Below are 19050 nucleotides of genomic sequence, written 5' to 3'. Positions count from 1 at the left end.
GAGAGCTTCAAGTTCCTTGGCGTCCACATCACCAACAAACTAGCATGGTTTGACATTCCAAGACATTCGTGAAGCACACCAAGACATTTGTGAAGAGGGCACGACAAAGCCTATTCCCCCTCAGGAGACTGAAAAGATTTGGAATGGGTCCTCAGATCCTCAAAAGGTTCTACAGCTGCACCATCGAGAGCATTCTGACGGGCTGCATCACTGCCTGGTATGGTAACTGCACCGCCTCCAACCACAAGGCACTACAGAGGCATACGGCCCAGTACATCACAGTGGCCAAGCTTCCTACCATCCAGGACCTCTATACCGGTGTCAGAGGAAGGCCCTAAAAATAGTCAAAGACTCCAGCCACCCTAGTCATAGACTGTTCTCTCTGCTACCGCATGGCAAGCGGTACCGGAGCGCCAAGTCTAGGCCCAAGAGTCATCTAAACAGCTTCCACCCCAAGCCATAAGTGTCCTGAACAGCTAATCAAATGGCTCCCCAGACTATTTGCATTACCTGTATCTACATAAATACCTCAATTACCTTGACTCCGGTGCCCTCACATGTTGACTCTGTACCGGTACCCCCTGTATATAGCCCCGCTGTTGTTGTTTACTGCTTCTCTTTAATTATTTGTTTTTCTTATCTCTTACTTTTTAAAACCATTTTTATTATATTTTCTAGAAACTGCGATTTTGGTTAAGGGCTTGTAAATTAAGCATTTCACCTGTTGTATCAGGGCATGTGACAAATACAATTTGATTTGATTAGATAGTTCTGCGATTTTACACATTTTAATATTTGTTTCCTCCCTCTTTTAGCATGTATTAATAACATCAGTCCATTTTCTCTCCCCCAGGTGGCCATGCACAGCTGTTAAAAATGATTACATGCTTCATATTGACTTTTTTTCTTGTTGCTGTTTTCATACTTTGAGAGATTTGTGTGCTCTAGTATGAGCTGTCTCCCCTCTGTCTGTCTGTCTTCTCCAGTGTGTGGCACTGATTCTCTCAACAAAGATTGTGGGGAGTCAGGATGCAGTTGCAGGGAGCTGGCCACGGCAGGCCAGTCTGCACAGAGCAGCCATTTTTGTGGAGGCTCCTTTATCAACAAATAATTGCTGCTTATTCCTTCTTCAGGTAGAAAGACCTAACCTTACCCATCCGCCAACCCTTACCGTATATTATGTCAATGTGTAATTGAATTGTCTATCTACGCTGTATTTTCCTACGTACTCTTATCTATTATATCCATGTATTTTGATGACAACTGTCAATTGAAATCAATGAACTTGAGTTAACACGCAGAGTCAATTTCCTAAAGAAAATGTGTGCTTTCTGGCTGGTCTTTCATTATTAATGGTTGTTAAATAAGTTGTAGCAGTGGTAGTGACTCCAGAGAGCGATACATCACAGAATTGTGTAAACAGTGTCAGCAAGCACACTAATAATAGTTAGCATCAACTCCCTTCATTCTCAGCACCAACACATCCGGGCTGCTTGTCTACCCGGGCCGGCAGAATCAGCAGAGCACCAACTCCAACGAGGTATCCCAAACGGTCTCTCAGATCACCCGCCACCTGAACTACAACAGTGCAACCAGCGACAATGACATATGTTTGCTGAAGCTCTCATCACCTGTCACCTTCACTGACTACATCCAGCCGGTCTGCCTGGCAGCAGTGGACAGCACCTACTACACTGGCACTACTAGCTGGGTCACCGGATGGGGCGATATCAATAGTGGTGGTGAGATCTGATTGTCCCGATGCTGACTTTGCATTGACAAGCCATACATACCCTTTATATACCTATACATGTAACTACTTTTTTTGCCCGTTCTGTTTGTACCAAAACAGTTGGAGCAGACCACAAAAGACCCAAAATTTACAACAAGTGTGTTTTAATTCAGTGTGACTATGAATCTACTGGTAAATATGTTCTTGTGATGTAAATAATTAAGTTCGTAAGCAAATTTGGTTGTTTATCAGAACTCAGTTCATATGACTGTTAAATGCCTTTCTGTTTAGTCATCACACTTGATGATTAAATGGAAACATATCGTTTGTATATTGCGGGACTAAGCACACACCCCTGAGGGGCCCCCGTGTTGAGGGTCAGTGTGGTGGTGTTGTAGCCTACCCTTTTTACCTGGGGCAGCCTGCCAGGGAGTCCAGGATTCAGTTGCAAAGGGAGGTGTTCAGTCCCAGGGTCCCGAGCTTGAAGGGTATTATGGTGTTGAATGCTGAGCTTTAGTCAATGAACAGCATTCTCCCATACAGTAGGTATTCCTATTGTCCAGGTGGGAGAGAGCTGTGTTAAGTGCAATTAAGATTGCATCATCTGTGGATCTGTTGGAGCGGCATTCGAATTGGAGTGTGTCTGGGATGACGGTGTTGATGTGTGCCATGACCAGCCTTTCAAAGCACTTCATGATTACAGATGTGAGTGCAACAGGACGATAGTCATTTAGGCAGGTTACCTTGGAGTTCTTGGGAACAGGGACAATGGAGGTCAGCTTGAAACATGTAGGTGTACCCAGTAAAACAGCTGTTAAGCTGAAGATTGAAATTGGTTCAATTTCTACCTCCATCTTATCATCCTATGATGTGTTAGACCTGGGATATCGTTCAAACAATGGAAGCCTGCTTTCCTTCCTCCCTATTCACCGATTTCAAAAGGTTGGATTTGGTAAAAAACAAAAAGGGAAAGGCCTTGCCTGTACAAATCCAATCATCCACAGATCAGTGTTTATCTAAAAAAAAAAAGGAAGAAAGAAAACCAGGGTGGAAGCAAGCATGAAAAGAAGGTTGTACTTAAAAAGTATTCTAAGGACCTCTGTTTTGAATTTATAAATCTGCTGGATTAGGTTGGTCCAGGTCTCTTGTGGTCTGCCCCCGAGGAGGGAGGCACTGCCTGTAAAATGAGTCTCTCTGGGGATAAAGAGAAGGGGGGGCATTGTCTTTAACATGAGATAGGGGGGCACTGCCTCTAAAATTAGTCTCTTTGGGGATAAAGAAAAGGGGGGCATTGTCTTTAACATGAAATATGGGGGCACTGCCTCTAAAATGAGTCTCTCTGGGGATAAAGAGAAGTTGGGGCATTGCCTTTTGCCTTGGTCTCAAAGGGGCATAGGGGGTTTAAAGTGTGAGTGTACGTGTAGGTATGTATGTTTACTCTTTAACTGTAAGGATGATAGAATTACAAATACACAATGTTAATTTAATTGAGAATTATTGAAAATTATGAATGTTGAATGAGGCAAGGCAGGGGAGGACACACAGAGAGGAAGAGAGAGAGAGTGTGTGAGAGAGAGAGAGAGAGAGCGCACGAGAGAGAGAAAGAGAGGGCCAATGACGTGTCATGAGGCATGTGTCACACCTTGACTCAACAATACAAGCTATTACCTACCTATGTACATACCACAGGAGGCTGCTGAGGGTAGGACAGCTCATAATGTCAGAAATGGCACTAATGGAATGGGCTCAGTGTGGTGAGCCATTACCACAAGCCCATCCTCCTCAATTAAGGTGCCACCAACCTCGTGTGGTACATACCTCCTCCTTCAACCAATGGTATTATAAATACAGGACACACACAAAGCCGTAGCAGCTGATAGGATGGAGTCGGGGTGGGTATTGTGTGCTGTTGTATTTTCGTTGACCTGCATGGGAAAAGGTAATAGAGAATTATTATTATTATTATTATAGACTAGCAGTCCACTTTGAGTTACTTTAATACATTTAGAGAAAACTCAACAAGTTCACACTTTACTATGAAGTACTGTACTTTTCCAAGTAAATGATTTTACTGTTTGACTAGATTCCTATATAGACATTGGGTTATATTGGGTTCTTTCCCAAATGATTAAAGGAAAGTTTAGACTGCATTAAAACGGTGAATATGTTTGATATCACTGGTTTTACAGTACATTACAGGAATATATTATATTTTGGACTGTGTGTATATTTGCTTTGTAATGATTACTGCCTCATTTTGAGAGAGACCCCCCCCCCCCCCCACAAAAAGTTGAGTATTTAGGAAGTTGAAGTTATCTATGAAAAGTAATTGAAATTATACGTCTTTTGAAATGATGTAATCATTCTTATACTGAACCTTTCAGTGTAATGCAAGTCTTGCACATGACACCACTTTAATCGATAATTAATATGATAGCCAAAACATTCTCCACAGCACTGTCCCAAGTGATATTACTGTTTAACAAAAACAAAGTGGTTTCCACACTGACTAAATCAAAGATTCTCACTCAAACTACCGTTATATCTACTTCTTATTATCAAAAGACAACAATATATATATACTTTAAATTGAACCTTTATTAACTAGGCAAGTCAGTTAAGAACAAATTCTTATTTACAATGACGGCCTACACCGGCCAAACCCGGAAGAGCTGGGCCAATTGTGCTCCGCCCTATGGGACTCCCAATCACGGCCGGTTGTGATACAGCCTGGATCAACAATAGACTAGTCTAACCAGACCACATTCCTATTGTTCACTGTTGAGTTTCACTCACTTGACACAGTGATACTACTGTTTAGATGTTTATTCATCACATGCGCCGAATACAAAAGATGTAGACCTTTCAGTGAAATGCTTACTTACAAGCCCTTAACCAACAATGCAGTTTTATGAAAATCCATAAAAAAGTAAGAGATAAGAATAACAAATAATTGAAGAGCAGCAGTAAATAACAATAGCGGGGCTATATATAGGGGGTACCGGTACAGAGTCAATGGGTCAATGTGCTTTTGGAACTGCTGTCGTGGTAATTGAGGTAATTGTGTACATCTAGGTAGAGTTATTAAAGTGACTATGCGTAGATAATAACAGAGAGTAGCAGCAGCGTGGGGGAGGGGGTAATGCAAATAGTCTGGGTAGCCATTTGATTAGCTGTTCATGAGTCTTATGGCTTGGGGGTAGAAGCTGTTTAGAAGCCTCTTGGACCTAGACTTGGTGCTCCGGTACCGCTTTCCGTGTGTAGCAGAGAGAACAGTCTATGACTAGGGTGGCTGGAGTCTTTGACAATGTTTAGGGCCTTCCTCTGACACTGCCTGGTATAGACGTCCTGGATGCCAGGAAGCTTGGCCCCGGTGATGTACTGGGCCGTACGCACTACCCTCTGTAGTGCCTTGTGGTCGGAGGCCATACAGATGTCATACTAGGCAGTGATGCAACCAGTCAGGATGCTCTCGATGGTGCAGCTGTAAAAGATTTTGAGGATCTGAGGACCCATGCCAAATCTATTCAGTCTCCTGAGGGGGAATAGGTTTTGTCGGGCCCTCTTCACGACTGTCTTGGTGTGCTTGGACCATGTTAGTTTGTTGGTGATGTGGACGCCAGGTTGGCGTCTTGGTGGACGCCAACCTGCTCCACTACAGCCCCGTCGATGAGAATGGGGGAATACTCGGTCCTCCTTTTCCTGTAGTCCACAATAATCTCCTTTGTCTTGAGAAAAAAAGAATGAGGCTAAGAATATAACAATGAATGTTCCAAACATTATATTCTGGAAATGCCAGTTTGTTTGTGTATGGTCTTTCCGCCCTTAGAAGGACATCCACTGAGCGGCACTGAATGGTGTATAAACAAAAGGGTTGATATGACAAAAACCCTACCAGCATTGAGTTACCACAAGTTTCACCTAGAGAGCCAATATTCTTGCCTAGTGGGTTGTTTCTGTGACATATATATGTAGTGTATGCACAGAGCCTTCGGAAAGTATTCAGACACGTTGAATTCTTCCACATTTTGTTAAGTTACAGCTTTATTCTTAAATGGATTCAATACTTTTTCCCCCTCGAGCATACTACACACAATACACTATAATGACAAAGCGAAAACAGGTTTTTAGACATTCTTGCTAATTTATACAAAATAAAAATAAACAGAAATACCTTATTTACATAAGTAAATACAGTTGAAGTCAGAAGTTTACATACACTTCGTTTGGAGTCATTAAAACTCGCTTTTCAACCACTCCACAAAATTATTATGAACAAACTATAGTTTTGCCAAGTCGGTTAGGACATCTACTTTGTGCATGACACAAGTAATTTTTCCAGCAACTGTTTACAGACAGATTATTTCACTTATAATTCAGTGTATCACAATTCCAGTGGGTCAGAAGTTTACATACACAAAGTTGACTGTGCCTTTTAAACAGCTTGGAAAATTCCAGAAAATGATGTCATCGCTCTAGATGCTTCTGATAGGCTAATTGACACCATTTGAGTCAATTGGAGGTATACCTGTGGATGTATTTCAAGGCCTACCTTCAAACTCAGTGCCTCTTTGCTTGATATCATGAGAAAATCAAAAGAAATCAGCCAAGACCTCAGAAAAAAAATTGTAGACCTCCACAAGTCTGGTTCATCCTTAGGAGTAATTTCCAAACGCCTGAAGGTACCACATTCATCTGTACAAACAATAGTACGCAAGTATAAACACCATGGGACCACGCAGCCGTTGTACCGCTCAGGAAGGAGATGCGTTCTGTCTCCTAGAGCTGAATGTACTTTGGTGCAAAAAGTGTGAATCAATCCCAGAACAACAGCAAAGGACCTTGTGAAGATGCTGGAGGAAACGGGTACAAAAGTATATTTTTCAACAGTAAGTCCTATATCGACAACTTGAAAGGCCGCTAAGCAAGGAAGAAGCCACTGCTCCAAAACTGCCATAAAAAAGCCAGACTACTGTTTGCAACTGCACATGGGGACAAAGATCGTACATTTTGGAGAAATGTTCTCTAGCCTGATTAAACAAAAATAGAACTGTTTGGCCATAATGACCATTGTTATGTTTGGAGGGAAAGGGGGAGGCTTGCAAGCCGAAGAACACGATCCCAACTGTGAAGCACGGGGGTGGCAGCCTCATGATGTGGGGGTGCTTTGCTGCAGGATGGACTGGTGCACTTCACAAAATAGATGGCATCATGAGTATGGAAAATGATGTGGATATATTGAAGCAACATCTCAAGACATCAGTTAGGAAGTTAAAGCTTGGTCACAAATGAGTCTTTGTGTGCCTTTCCAATTCACGTCCAATCAATTAAGTTTACCATGCGTGGACTCAAATCAAGTTATAAAAACATCTCAAGGATGATCAATGGAAACAGCATGCACCTGATCTCCATTTCGAGGCTCCTAGCAAAGAGTCTGAATACTTATGTAAATAAGGTATTTCTGTTTTTTTATTTTTAATAATTCTGTAAAAATGTCTAAAAACCTGTTTCCATTTTGTCATAATGGGGTATTGTGTGTAGATTGATAAGGAAACTTTATTATTTAATCCATATTAGAATAAAGCTGTAACGTAACAAAATGTGGAAAATGTCAAGGGGTCTAAAAACGTTCCTAATGCACTGGCTATCATTTTGTAGGGCTTCATTCTATTTTGATAGAGCCACAAACTGTAAGATTTCCAGCTACTTAAAGGGATAGTTCAGCGATTTTACATATTTAGATACTTGTTTCCTCCCCCATTTAGCATATCTCTTTAAGCCAAAGGTATTCAAACTTTTTTCAGCATCCTTAGAATCGATACATTTAGAGTTATTTTCACATCAACAAAAAACTTTAAATTCATAAAATGTTCATCTCTTATCAAAATTAAGATAATCAATAAATACATTTACTCAATACATTTTATTTTTCAAATTATACTTATATTTTTACTTTAAAAAAACCTGGTAACTGTAAACCCCTTTTAATAACACCAATCCACTCTCTCTCCACCAGGTGGCCATTCACAGGCAAATGGTAAGTTATTATTGCATGCAACTGCAGTGCTTCATATCGGCTAGGGTATCTTCCTCAATGCTCTTTTTATACTGTGAGGGATTTGTGTTTTCAATCATGAGCTGTCTCTCCTCTTTTTGTCTTCTCCAGTGTGTGGCATTGCTTCTCTCAACACAAAGATTGTCGGGGGTCAGGATGCAGCTGCAGGGAGCTGGCCATGGCAGGCCAGTCTGCACCGCTCCAACCGCCATTTTTGTGGAGGCTCCCTTATCAACAAAGAGTGGGTGCTGACTGCCGCTCACTGCTTCCCCAGGTAGAAAGACATAACCTTACCCGTCCCCCAACCCATATATTGTCATGGTGATATTGTAATATCTATATGCTGTCTTTGTCTATGTACTGAATGATCTATTTTAATCATGTATTAATCACTTAATTCAGAGAACTAATTCAAAGTATAATGTCTTTGGGTATTTTTTTTTTAATAATTAAATTTAACATGATAAATGTACATGTAACTGCCAAAATACAGGACATGTCAAAATACAGTGCCTTGCGAAAGTATTCGGCCCCCTTGAACTTTCCGACCTTTTGCCACATTTCAGGCTTCAAACATAAAGATATAAAACTGTATTTTTTTGTGAAGAATCAACAACAAGTGGGACACAATCATGAAGTGGAACGACATTTATTGGATATTTCAAACTTTTTTAACAAATCAAAAACTGAAAAATTGGGTGTGCAAAATTATTCAGCCCCTTTACTTTCAGTGCAGCAAACTCTCTCCAGAAGTTCAGTGAGGATCTCTGAATGATCCAATGTTGACCTAAATGACTAATGATGATAAATACAATCCACCTGTGTGTAATCAAGTCTCCGTATAAATGCACCTGCACTGTGATAGTCTCAGAGGTCCGTTAAAAGCGCAGAGTGCATCATGAAGAACAAGGAACACACCAGGCAGGTCCGAGATACTGTTGTGAAGAATTTTAAAGCCGGATTTGGATACAAAAAGATTTCCCAAGCTTTAAACATCCCAAGGAGCACTGTGCAAGCGATAATATTGAAATGGAAGGAGTATCAGACCACTGCAAATCTACCAAGACCTGGCCGTCCCTCTAAACTTTCAGCTCATACAAGGAGAAGACTGATCAGAGATGCAGCCAAGAGGCCCATGATCACTCTGGATGAACTGCAGAGATCTACAGCTGAGGTGGGAGACTCTGTCCATAGGACAACAATCAGTCGTATATTGCACAAATCTGGCCTTTATGGAAGAGTGGCAAGAAGAAAGCAATTTCTTAAAGATATCCATAAAAAGTGTAGTTTAAAGTTTGCCACAAGCCACCTGGGAGACACACCAAACATGTGGAAGAAGGTGCTCTGGTCAGATGAAACCAAAATCGAACTTTTTGGCAACAATGCAAAACGTTATGTTTGGCGTAAAAGCAACACAGCTCATCACCCTGAACACACTGTCAAACATGGTGGTGGCAGCATCATGGTTTGGGCCTGCTTTTCTTCAGCAGGGACAGGGAAGATGGTTAAAATTGATGGGAAGATGGATGGAGCCAAATACAGGACCATTCTGGAGGAAAACCTGATGGAGTCTGCAAAAGACCTGAGACTGGGACGGAGATTTGTCTTCCAACAAGACAATGATCCAAAACATAAAGCAAAATCTACAATGGAATGGTTCAAAAATAAACATATCCAGGTGTTAGAATGGCCAAGTCAAAGTCCAGACCTGAATCCAATCGAGAATCTGTGGAAAGAACTGAAAACTGCTGTTCACAAATGCTCTCCATCCAACCTCACTGAGCTCGAGCTCTTTTGCAAGGAGGAATGGGAAAAAATGTCAGTCTCTCGATGTGCAAAACTGATAGAGACATACCCCAAGCGACTTACAGCTGTAATCGCAGCAAAAGGTGGCGCTACAAAGTATTAACTTAAAGGGGCTGAATAATTTTGCACGCCCAATTTTTCAGTTTTTGATTTGTTAAAAAAGTTTGAAATATCCAATAAATGTCGTTCCACTTCATGATTGTGTCCCACTTGTTGTTGATTCTTCACAAAAAAATACAGTTTTATATCTTTATGTTTGAAGCCTGAAATGTGGCAAAAGGTCGCAAAGTTCAAGGGGGCCGAATACTTTCGCAAGGCACTGTATAAAGTGTCTTAATAGGGTGTTGGGACACCACGAGCCACCAGAACAGCTTCAATGTGCCTTGGCATAGATTCTACAAGTGTCTGGAACTCTTTTGGAGGGATGTGACACAATTCTTCAATGAGAAATTCCATCATTTGGAGTTTGTGGTGGAAAACTAATCTCCAATAAGTGTTCAATTGGGTTGATATCTGGTGGCTGAGACACACACAGACACACAGACACAACTTTTAACCCCCTATGATCCTCTGAGACTCCTCTTCAAAGTCACTTCTAACCACTTCTAACCATGGTAGCCAAAATAATGTGCAACTGGACGTATTTATACATGACCCTGAAGGTTACGGTATGCTTCCCAGTCAAAACAGTTTGTGCATATATTATGACGATGTTTTAGTTCATTTTGGTGTTCGACAGCATACAGGTTTATTCGGCTGTTCAAGCACACCATTTTATTTTTCTTGAGGCAAGCTGAAGTTTGGTAGCGGAAGTCTATGCCCCTTCGTCGGTGATTGGACAACAGTAGGCATTCTTCAATGAAGTGTGTGTTGTCATCCAACGACTAGTTTTCATTCACATTTTTTCCTTTGAGAATTACTGCACTAAACATTTTGATGTAAAAATGCGCGACTAAGACCTCCTCGGCCAAAAACTCCAAATTAATTACAGGTTTCTTGATTTATCTTAGATTATTTATCTTGATTCTATTTTGAGGAAGTGTTTATGTTGCCACAGCGTCTCAAGAGGGACAAACCGTAACAGCATTTAAAAAACACAGACCATCACAGAATGTGCGTTTTAAACCATTTCACCTGCGTTTATATTGAACATCATCTGCATTTACAAAATGCAGCAAGATATCTTTTCTGCTTTTTATATTTCATTTTCTGCTTGAAAAATACTAAATCCTGCGTTAATGCGGCCCCTGGTGATGGGATGTTAATTGCTTAATTGACTCAGGAACCAAACCTGTGTGGAAGCACCTGCATTCAATTGACTTTGCAGCCCTCATTTATTCAAGTGTTTCCTTTATTTTGGCAGTTACCTGTATGTGCTTGCTAGTTTGTACTGTACTTGTTTTAAAGCACAGTATTAATGGTTGTCAAATAAGTTGTAGGAGTGGTAATGACTCCAGTGAGGTGACATTGTCTCTCTAAAATACATCCCTGAATTGTATTGTGTAAATGGCATCAGCAAGCACACTAAGTCTAATAATCACATTAGTGACTAACATTAGTTAGTCTCAACTCTCTTCATTCTCAGCACCAGCACGTCCGGCCTGCTTGTCTACCTGGGCCGGCAGAATCAGCAAAGCATCAACTCCAATGAGGTATCCCAAACGGTCTCTCAGATCATCTGCAACCCGAACTACAACAGTGCAACCAGCGACAATGATATATGTTTGCTGAAGCTCTCATCACCTGTCACCTTCACTGACTACATCCAGCCGGTCTGCCTTGCAGCAGAGGACAGCACCTACTACACTGGCACTAATAGCTGGGTCACCGGATGGGGCGATATCAATAGTGATGGTGAGATCTGATGGTCCCGATGCTGACTTTGCATTGACAAGCCATACATACCCTTTATGTACCTGTAAATATATCCGCTTTTTTGCAAGTAAATGTTGTTCCAATACAGTTGCAGCAGAAAAAAAGGATCAGAAATGTATACAACAGAATATCAGCAAAAGTTGATTTCATGGTCTCTCCTCCTCAGTGCCCCTTCCCTCACCCGGGACCCTACAGGAGGTGACTGTGCCGGTAGTGGGGAACAGGAAGTGTAACTGTCTCTATACTGGATTTAGTTCAATCACAAACAACATGATCTGTGCTGGTCTACTGAGTGGAGGAAAGGATTCCTGTCAGGTGAGGGATGCATAGCTGTGTTTCATTCCAAATAGTTGCAGAGCCAAAGCTGCAGTTTGCAGAGCTATTATTCAATGACAAAGAGATGATGAATCAAACTTCTAATTGTAATTTCATTGTTCACTGACCCTGATGATTAACCTGGTTCAGTTGGTAGAGCATGGCACTTGCAACACCAGGGTTGTGGGTTCAATTCCCACAGAGGACCGGTACGAATAAAGTATGCACTCACTACCGTAAGTCGCTCTGGATATGATCATCTGCTAAATTAATAAAATGTATCTGTCTACAGGGAGACTCCGGGGGGCCAATGGTGAGCAAACAGGGTCTGGTCTGGATCCAGTCTGGGGTTGTTAGTTTCGGACAAGGCTGTGCCGTAGCAAATTTCCCAGGAGTGTACACCAGAGTGTCCCAGTACCAGACCTGGATCAACAGCCAGATCAGCACTGACATGCCAGGCTTCGTCACCTTCTCCTCCAGTGGGACTGACTCTGATCTCAATGTCACCTGTAATGCACTGTCCAGTGGGGCCACACTCTTCTCCCTCTCTCTTATTCTCATCTCTCTCGCTCTTCTAATAGATGCTTAACTTTACTCACTGTACGTGATAAGTACTGGAGTAGTATGTTTATACGCTGAACCAAAAGTGATGGTTTTATTTTAATATGAATCTACTAATACTTGTTGATTGTGATTGTTAATGGAATTTGTGTTTAAATGAATGATTTGAATATTCAACCCTGAAACCATAAAATTGTATGAAATTGATTAGGATCATAATTATTATTATCATAATTATTAATGATGTGTGTAGTTTTAGTCAGTAAAATTCTAATAAATGATGTGTGTAGTTTTAGTCAGAATTAGGGTAAAACAATATCTTTGTACAAAATGTCTTTATAGTATCTTAAACACAGACTGTCTGAGCAAAATTCGGTACCGACCTTGGCTAGGGGCCAGAGAGATTTGGGAGAGGGCAGGGAGTACTTCTTACGGCATCCATAATCTTGGGGGAGGACAGGGTAGGGAGACGGTATGTGCGTAGGATACCTTCTGTTTGTGTGCAAAAGTATGTGCGTAAGGAGCTAGTATAAAATGAATAGTTTTGTACAACTGTTACGCACGCCTCTATGAAGAGGGAACGCAACACCCTGCTTCAACTCAAAGATGAAAGGGGAGCTACTACCTTCGAGATTCTTACAGACTGTACGATAGTACCCTACCATCCCCAGGAATCTGAACAACTGGCGGTGGGTCGTGGGAGCAGGAAAAGCAACAATTGCTTCCACTTTGCCAGATACTGGGCGCACTTGACCTCGTCCCACTTGTTTCCCCAAGTAAGTCACAGTAGCCTTCCCAAACTCACACGTGGCCAAATTGAGGGTTAAAGAAGCATTCTCCAACCACTGAAACACTCTTTTCAAAGTGGAGAGATGATCAGACCAAGTAGACGAATGTATCACCACATCGTCTAGGTAAGCAGTACAATTTGGCACATCTGCAAACACAATGTTAACTAGACGCTGAAAAGTAGCAGGTGCATTGCACCTGCCAATAAACTTTTAGCAAATCTAACTTACTAACTTAAGCAGCAGAGCCAATTCTATCAATGCGGCAGGGTTAGAGCTTTGGACTAGTGACCGAAAGGTTGCAAGTTCATATCCCCGAGCTGACAAGGTACAAATCTGTCGTTCTGCCCCTGAACAGGCAGGTAACCCACTGTTCCTAGGCCGTCATAGAAAATAAGAATTTGTTCTTAACTGACTTGCCTAGTTAAATAAAGGTAAAATGCAGTCATCTAAGCGAGGTAAAAGAATCAGACTTTGTAACTACATTTACACGACGATAGTCCGTGCATAAGCGAGACGTACCGTTAGGCTTAGGAACAAGAATACACAGAGAACTCCAGGAGCTGTTACTGGGTTTTGCCATGTCATTCTGTAATAAATGAATTAACCCGGTGCGGATGCTGACGTATAGGAACAGCGTTCCCCACATCCACATCATGTTCCAAGATGGACGTGCGACTTGGAACGTCCTGAAACAGACTGAGAAAACTGTTTATCAATAGGATAAGATTCTTAGTTTGATCGTTATCCAAATGTTCAATTTGAGAGGGTAACTTCTACAGCATCTCCGAATTACATAGGCGTTCACACTGCTGTAACGTATGGCGTAACTCCAACCCGTCCTCCTTATCCTCCTCTAGGTCCCAGCCAGGCTTCAGCACCACACTGGAGACGGCGGGCTGGACCGGCTTACCTGAGGAACTGTTGGGAGAATCACGCACATAATATGTTTTCAGCATGTTAACATGACACACGGGAAGAACGCCTTCGATCTGGTGTCTTTATTACACAATTGCTGTCACTGAGTTTCTTTTCCACCAGATATGGTCCAGAAAAACGTGCCGACAGAGATGAGCCAGGGATTGGCAACAAAACTAAAACTTGATCCTCTGGTGCAAATGAACGGCCAACAGCTTTTCTGTCATAATGCAACATGCGTTTTTGAGACGAGGAGAGAGACTTTTGGGCTAACGCACAGGTGGCGTGCAGTCTCTCCCGCATCTTACTGACATAATCCAACACATTTTTAGGGGCGCTACTGGGTGTAGGAGATGAGATATGCTCCTTCAAAACTTTCAGCGGACCCCGTGGGGTGTTTCCAAACACAAGGTCAGTAGGGTTGAACCTAAGGACTCTTGTATCGTTTCCCTAATAGCAAATAGGACAAATGGCACCCCCTCATCCCAATTGGTACTGGTATCCATGCAATACTTGCATTGCATTGCCTTCAGCGTCTGATACCAGCATTCGAGAGCCCCTTGACTATCTGGATGATACGGACTGGAGACCTGATGGGAAATACACAGCGTTTTTAACACATTTAAAAACAGTTTGGACATAAAGTTGGACCCCTGATCAGTTTGGATTACTTTAGGGAGTCCAAATGTAGAGAAGAACTTCATTAGTGCCTTCACCACAGTCTTAGCCATTATCGTATGGAGAGGAATAGCCTCTGGGTATCGAGTAGCACTGCACATTATTGTTGGTAGGAACTGGTTACCTGGCCTGGTTTTCAGCAATGGACCTACACAATCAATTATCACTCTTTAAAACGGTTCCCCCCCCACCGGAATCGGGCAGAGCGGTGCTCGAGGAACTGTTTGATTCGCTTTCCCAGTGAGTTGACATACGTGACATGTTTTACAAAATTGGACCACGTCCGACTTCAAACCTGGCCAGAAAAAATGACTTAGGACTCGGTTATAAGTCTTTATGATCCCCAAATGTCCGGACCAAGCCTGGTCGTGGGCGAGGGACAGCACCTGTTGTCGGAATGGTGTAGGAACAACCACTTGACACACTTCACTCCAGTCACTAACAGTGTCATGAGCTGCCCATTTACGCATCAAATCCCCTGCTTCCATAAAGTAGGTGGTCTCTCTGGTTTTAGCTTCCTCAGTGGAAATTTGCATTGCCCCCCCCCCTCCCCTCCTACGCTGCTGCTACGCTCTGTTACTATCTATGCACAACCAATTAAATAAATCTACCTGCATGTACCTGTATCTACATAATTACCTCAATTACCTTGACTCCGGTGCCCCCACATATTGACTCTGTATCAGTACCCCCTGTATATAGCCCCGCTATTGTTATTTGCTGCTGCTCTTTAATTATTTGTTTTTCTTATCTCTTACTTTTAAATTTTTAAAAATATTTTCTAGAAACTGCGATTTTGGTTAAGGGCAATTAAGCATTTCACCTGTTGTAACGGGGCATGTGACAAATACAATTTGATTTGATTTGATTAGCTAGTTCAGCGATTTTACACATTTAATATTTGTTTTAGCATGTATTAATAACATCAGTCCACTTTCTCTCCCCCAGGTGGCCATGCACAGCTGTTAAAAATGATTACATGCTTCATATCGGCTTTTTTTCTTGTTGCTTTTTTCATCATTTGAGGGATTTGTGTGCTCTAGTATGAGCTGTCTCCCCTCTGTCTGTCTGACTTCTCCAGTGTGTGGCACTGATTCTCTCAACAAAGATTGTGGGGAGTCAGGATGCAGTTGCAGGCAAATGGCCATGGCAGGCCAGTCTGCACAGATAGAGCAGCCATTTTTGTGGAGGCTCCTTTATCAACAAATAGTGCGTCCTGACTGCTGCTTATTCCTTCTTCTTCCTTCTTAAGCCCATTCCGTTTGTACCAAAACAGTTGGAGCAGACCACAAAAGATCCAAAATGTACAATAAGTGTGTTTTAATTCAGTGTGACTATGAATCTACTGGTAAATATGTTCTTGTGATGTAAATAATTAAGTTGGCAAGCAAATGTAATTTTGTAATGCTACATTTGGTTGTTCATCAGAACTCAGTTCCAATGACTGTTAAATGCTTTTCTGTTTAGTCATCACACTTGATGATTAAATGGAAACATATTGTTTGTATATTGCGGGACTAAGCACACACCCCTGAGGGGCCCCCGTGTTGTGGGTCATTGTGGTGGTGTTGTAGCCTACCCTTATTACCTGGGGCAGCCTGTCAGGGAGTCCAGGATTCAGTTGCAATGGGAGGTTTTCAGTCCCAGGGTCCCGAGCTTGAAGGGTATTATGGTGTTGAACGCTGAGCTTTAGTCAATGAACAGCATTCTCCCATACAGCAGGTATTCCTATTGTCCAGGTGGCAGAGAGCTGTGTTAAGTGCAATTAAGATTGTATCATTTGTGGATCTGTTGGGGCGGCATTCGAATTGGAAGAAAGAAGAAAAAGGAAGAAAGAAAACCACGGTGGAAGCAAGCATGGAAAGAAGGTTGTACTTAAATAGTATTCCAAGGATCTCTGTTTTGAATTTATAAGTCTGCTGGATTAGGTTGGTCCAGGTCTCTTGTGGTCTGCCCCCGAGGAGGGAGGCACTGCCTCTAAAATTAGTCTCTCTGGGGATAAAGAGAAGGCGGGCATTGTCTTTAACATGAGATAGAGGGGAGCACTGCCTGTAAAATGAGTCTCTCTGGGGATAAAGAGAAGGGGGGGCATTGTCTTTAACATGAGATAGGGGGGCACTGCCTCTAAAATGAGTCTCTTTGGGGATAAAGAGAAGGGGACGCATTGCCTTTAACATGAGATAGAGGGGGGCACTGCCTCTAAAAGGAGTCTCTGGGGATAGAGAGGAGGGGGGCACTACCTCTAAAACAAGTCACTCTAGTTGACATGCAAAGTTATGAGGTAGGACAAGAGGGAGTGTGTGTGAGTGAGTGAGAGCAGCTGCATCCACACAGGTGTGGTTTTCTGAGTTAATTAAGCTATTAACATCCCATTATGGTTAGGGTCCTGTATAAAAACGCTGGTTGCCCATTATTTTGGCTACAATGGATAGTAGAAGAAATTGCAGTGACTTTGAAAGGGTGGTCTCAAAGGGGCATAGGGGGTTTAAAGTGTGTGTGTACGTGTAGGTATGTATGTTTACTCTTTAACTGTAAGGATGATAGAATTACAAATACACAATGTTAATTTAATTGAGAATAATTGAAAATTATGAATGTTGAATGAGGCAAGGTAGGGGAGGACACAGAGAGGGAGAGAGAGAGAGAGAGAGTTTTAGAGTTTTAAATAATCTTTATTGGGTCTGCGGGCCCAACACACAATAAATACTCATACAAAACCACAGTTACACATCAATTAAAAACACAACTCCAATTCCTCCTCCACAGTAACTAAACACAACAGCCTCTGAATACCCCATATACTCAAAAACAGATAAATATTGTTGACAAGTTTATAATAGGCAAACTCAACCCTTAGTCTCGCTGCCAACATTCCCTCCAGCATTCCCACCACATCCACAGATCCCTGTCCCCGAATACTGTTCTTTCGGGTCTTCCATAGGGCTAATTTTGCTGCCACTAACACAAAATTAAGCAACACAACTACTCCCTTTTGACTGAACCTGTACTTTGGCCCAAATATATACAGTTGGGAAGAGAAAACCTCTCCCAACGTTGAGAACCAATCAGTGATCAGTTCAATCATCCCGACCAACCTGGGACACAGTAAAAACAGATGTGCCAGAGATTCAGACTCGGCACAGAATGGACACCCCTCCCCAACAGTCGGGTCCAGGTGTACCAGATGCATGTTGGTGGCTATAGCTCCATGTATTATCCTCCATTGGGGGTCAGCTGTCCTCTTATCAATAGGCAGTTTGTATAATGATCGCCAACAGCCTTTTGGAGAGGCACGTGGACCAAGCACACCCGCCCACCTCGTCGATTTTACCCCTTCCAGGGAAGAGGCATGGGACACCTTTACACATATTCTGTACATGGCCTTCTTTCCCACCTCCTTGAACCCCCAGCTCCGGGGTATCGAAGGAAAGCAGCATCCCCACATCCTCCTCGAATGCCCCCATCACAGCACTAACAATCAGTGCAGGGAACACATAATCCAGACCCTCCTTCCACCGATCAGAATTGGAAGTGTCAGTCACATACTGCAGATGAAGCCCTGGCAAGGAATCGCAGACCTCATCGACGACCTTCCTCAGTAGGCGAGATGATCGGATCCCCGCTCTTTCTCCCAGCTCCTCCAACGATCTGCTCCTGCTACGCATCAGATGACCCAGCTTGGTACACCCCACGCCTAACAGGCATGAACATAGGCTGGCTGAACCCAGAACACGGGACTGGATGGCAGTGTTGTAAAAAATAGGCTCTTTTGACCCAGCTAGAACCGTCTCTGTACAACAATCTCTGGGCTGCTTGGAGCAGGAAAGCCATGATTCTAGAGGAAATGTCCACCAGGCCTTGCCCACCCTCGTGCAGTGGCAGGTACAGGGCTGCAGCTTTAATCCAGTGTTGTCCAGACCACAAGAAATTGACAAGGGTCCTCAGAAGCTCTTGTATCAGACCCTTTGGTGGCTGCAAAATCATTAGTCTGTGCCACAGGGTAGAGGCAGCAACCAGGACCCTTCCCCAAAAAGACAGCTGGGGCAGCACCCATTTCCACCTTGACAGTCTGGCACACACTTTCTCCGCTACACCCTCCCAGTTCTTTTTCTGAAAGACATCGGAGCCTAGAAAACCCCCCAAAGTCTTCATCCCATCTCTGCCCCACTGAAGTCCCCCTGGTAACCGTGGAGCGGACCCCGTCTGAAGCCCCCCTGGTAACCGTGGAGCAGACCCCGTTTGAAGCCGACCTGCCCACAGCGCTTCACTCTTTCCCCAATTGACTCTAGCTGAGGAGGCCCCCTCATACACCTTTAAAGCGT

General features: G+C 42.8%; 1 protein-coding gene across 1 annotated transcript; it reads left to right on the top strand.

Moving 5' to 3' along the window:
* Positions 1-3448: 3448 nt before the first annotated feature.
* Positions 3449-12551, top strand: LOC118964438 (serine protease 27-like). Its single transcript, XM_090232536.1, has 6 exons — positions 3449-3671; positions 7749-7769; positions 7899-8061; positions 11179-11447; positions 11635-11783; positions 12076-12551. The coding sequence occupies exons 1-6, from the start codon at positions 3614-3616 to the stop codon at positions 12370-12372; spliced, it is 957 nt and encodes a 318-aa protein (XP_090088662.1). The 5' UTR covers positions 3449-3613; the 3' UTR covers positions 12373-12551.
* Positions 12552-19050: the final 6499 nt, after the last annotated feature.

This window comes from Oncorhynchus mykiss, chromosome 4 (assembly GCF_057628025.1).
Source record: "Oncorhynchus mykiss isolate SJ-2025 chromosome 4, ASM5762802v1, whole genome shotgun sequence".
Lineage (NCBI taxonomy): Eukaryota > Metazoa > Chordata > Actinopteri > Salmoniformes > Salmonidae > Oncorhynchus > Oncorhynchus mykiss.
This window is presented reverse-complemented; position numbering and strand designations above follow the sequence as displayed.

Coding starts and splice junctions, on each gene's coding strand:
- LOC118964438 (XM_090232536.1), top strand. CDS start 3,614: ATGGAGTCGGGGTGGGTATTGTGTGCTGTTGTATTTTCGTTGACCTGC. Junction 3,672..7,748: donor GTTGACCTGCATGGGAAAAG/GTAATAGAGAAT, acceptor TCTCTCCACCAG/GTGGCCATTCACAGGCAAAT. Junction 7,770..7,898: donor TGGCCATTCACAGGCAAATG/GTAAGTTATTAT, acceptor TGTCTTCTCCAG/TGTGTGGCATTGCTTCTCTC.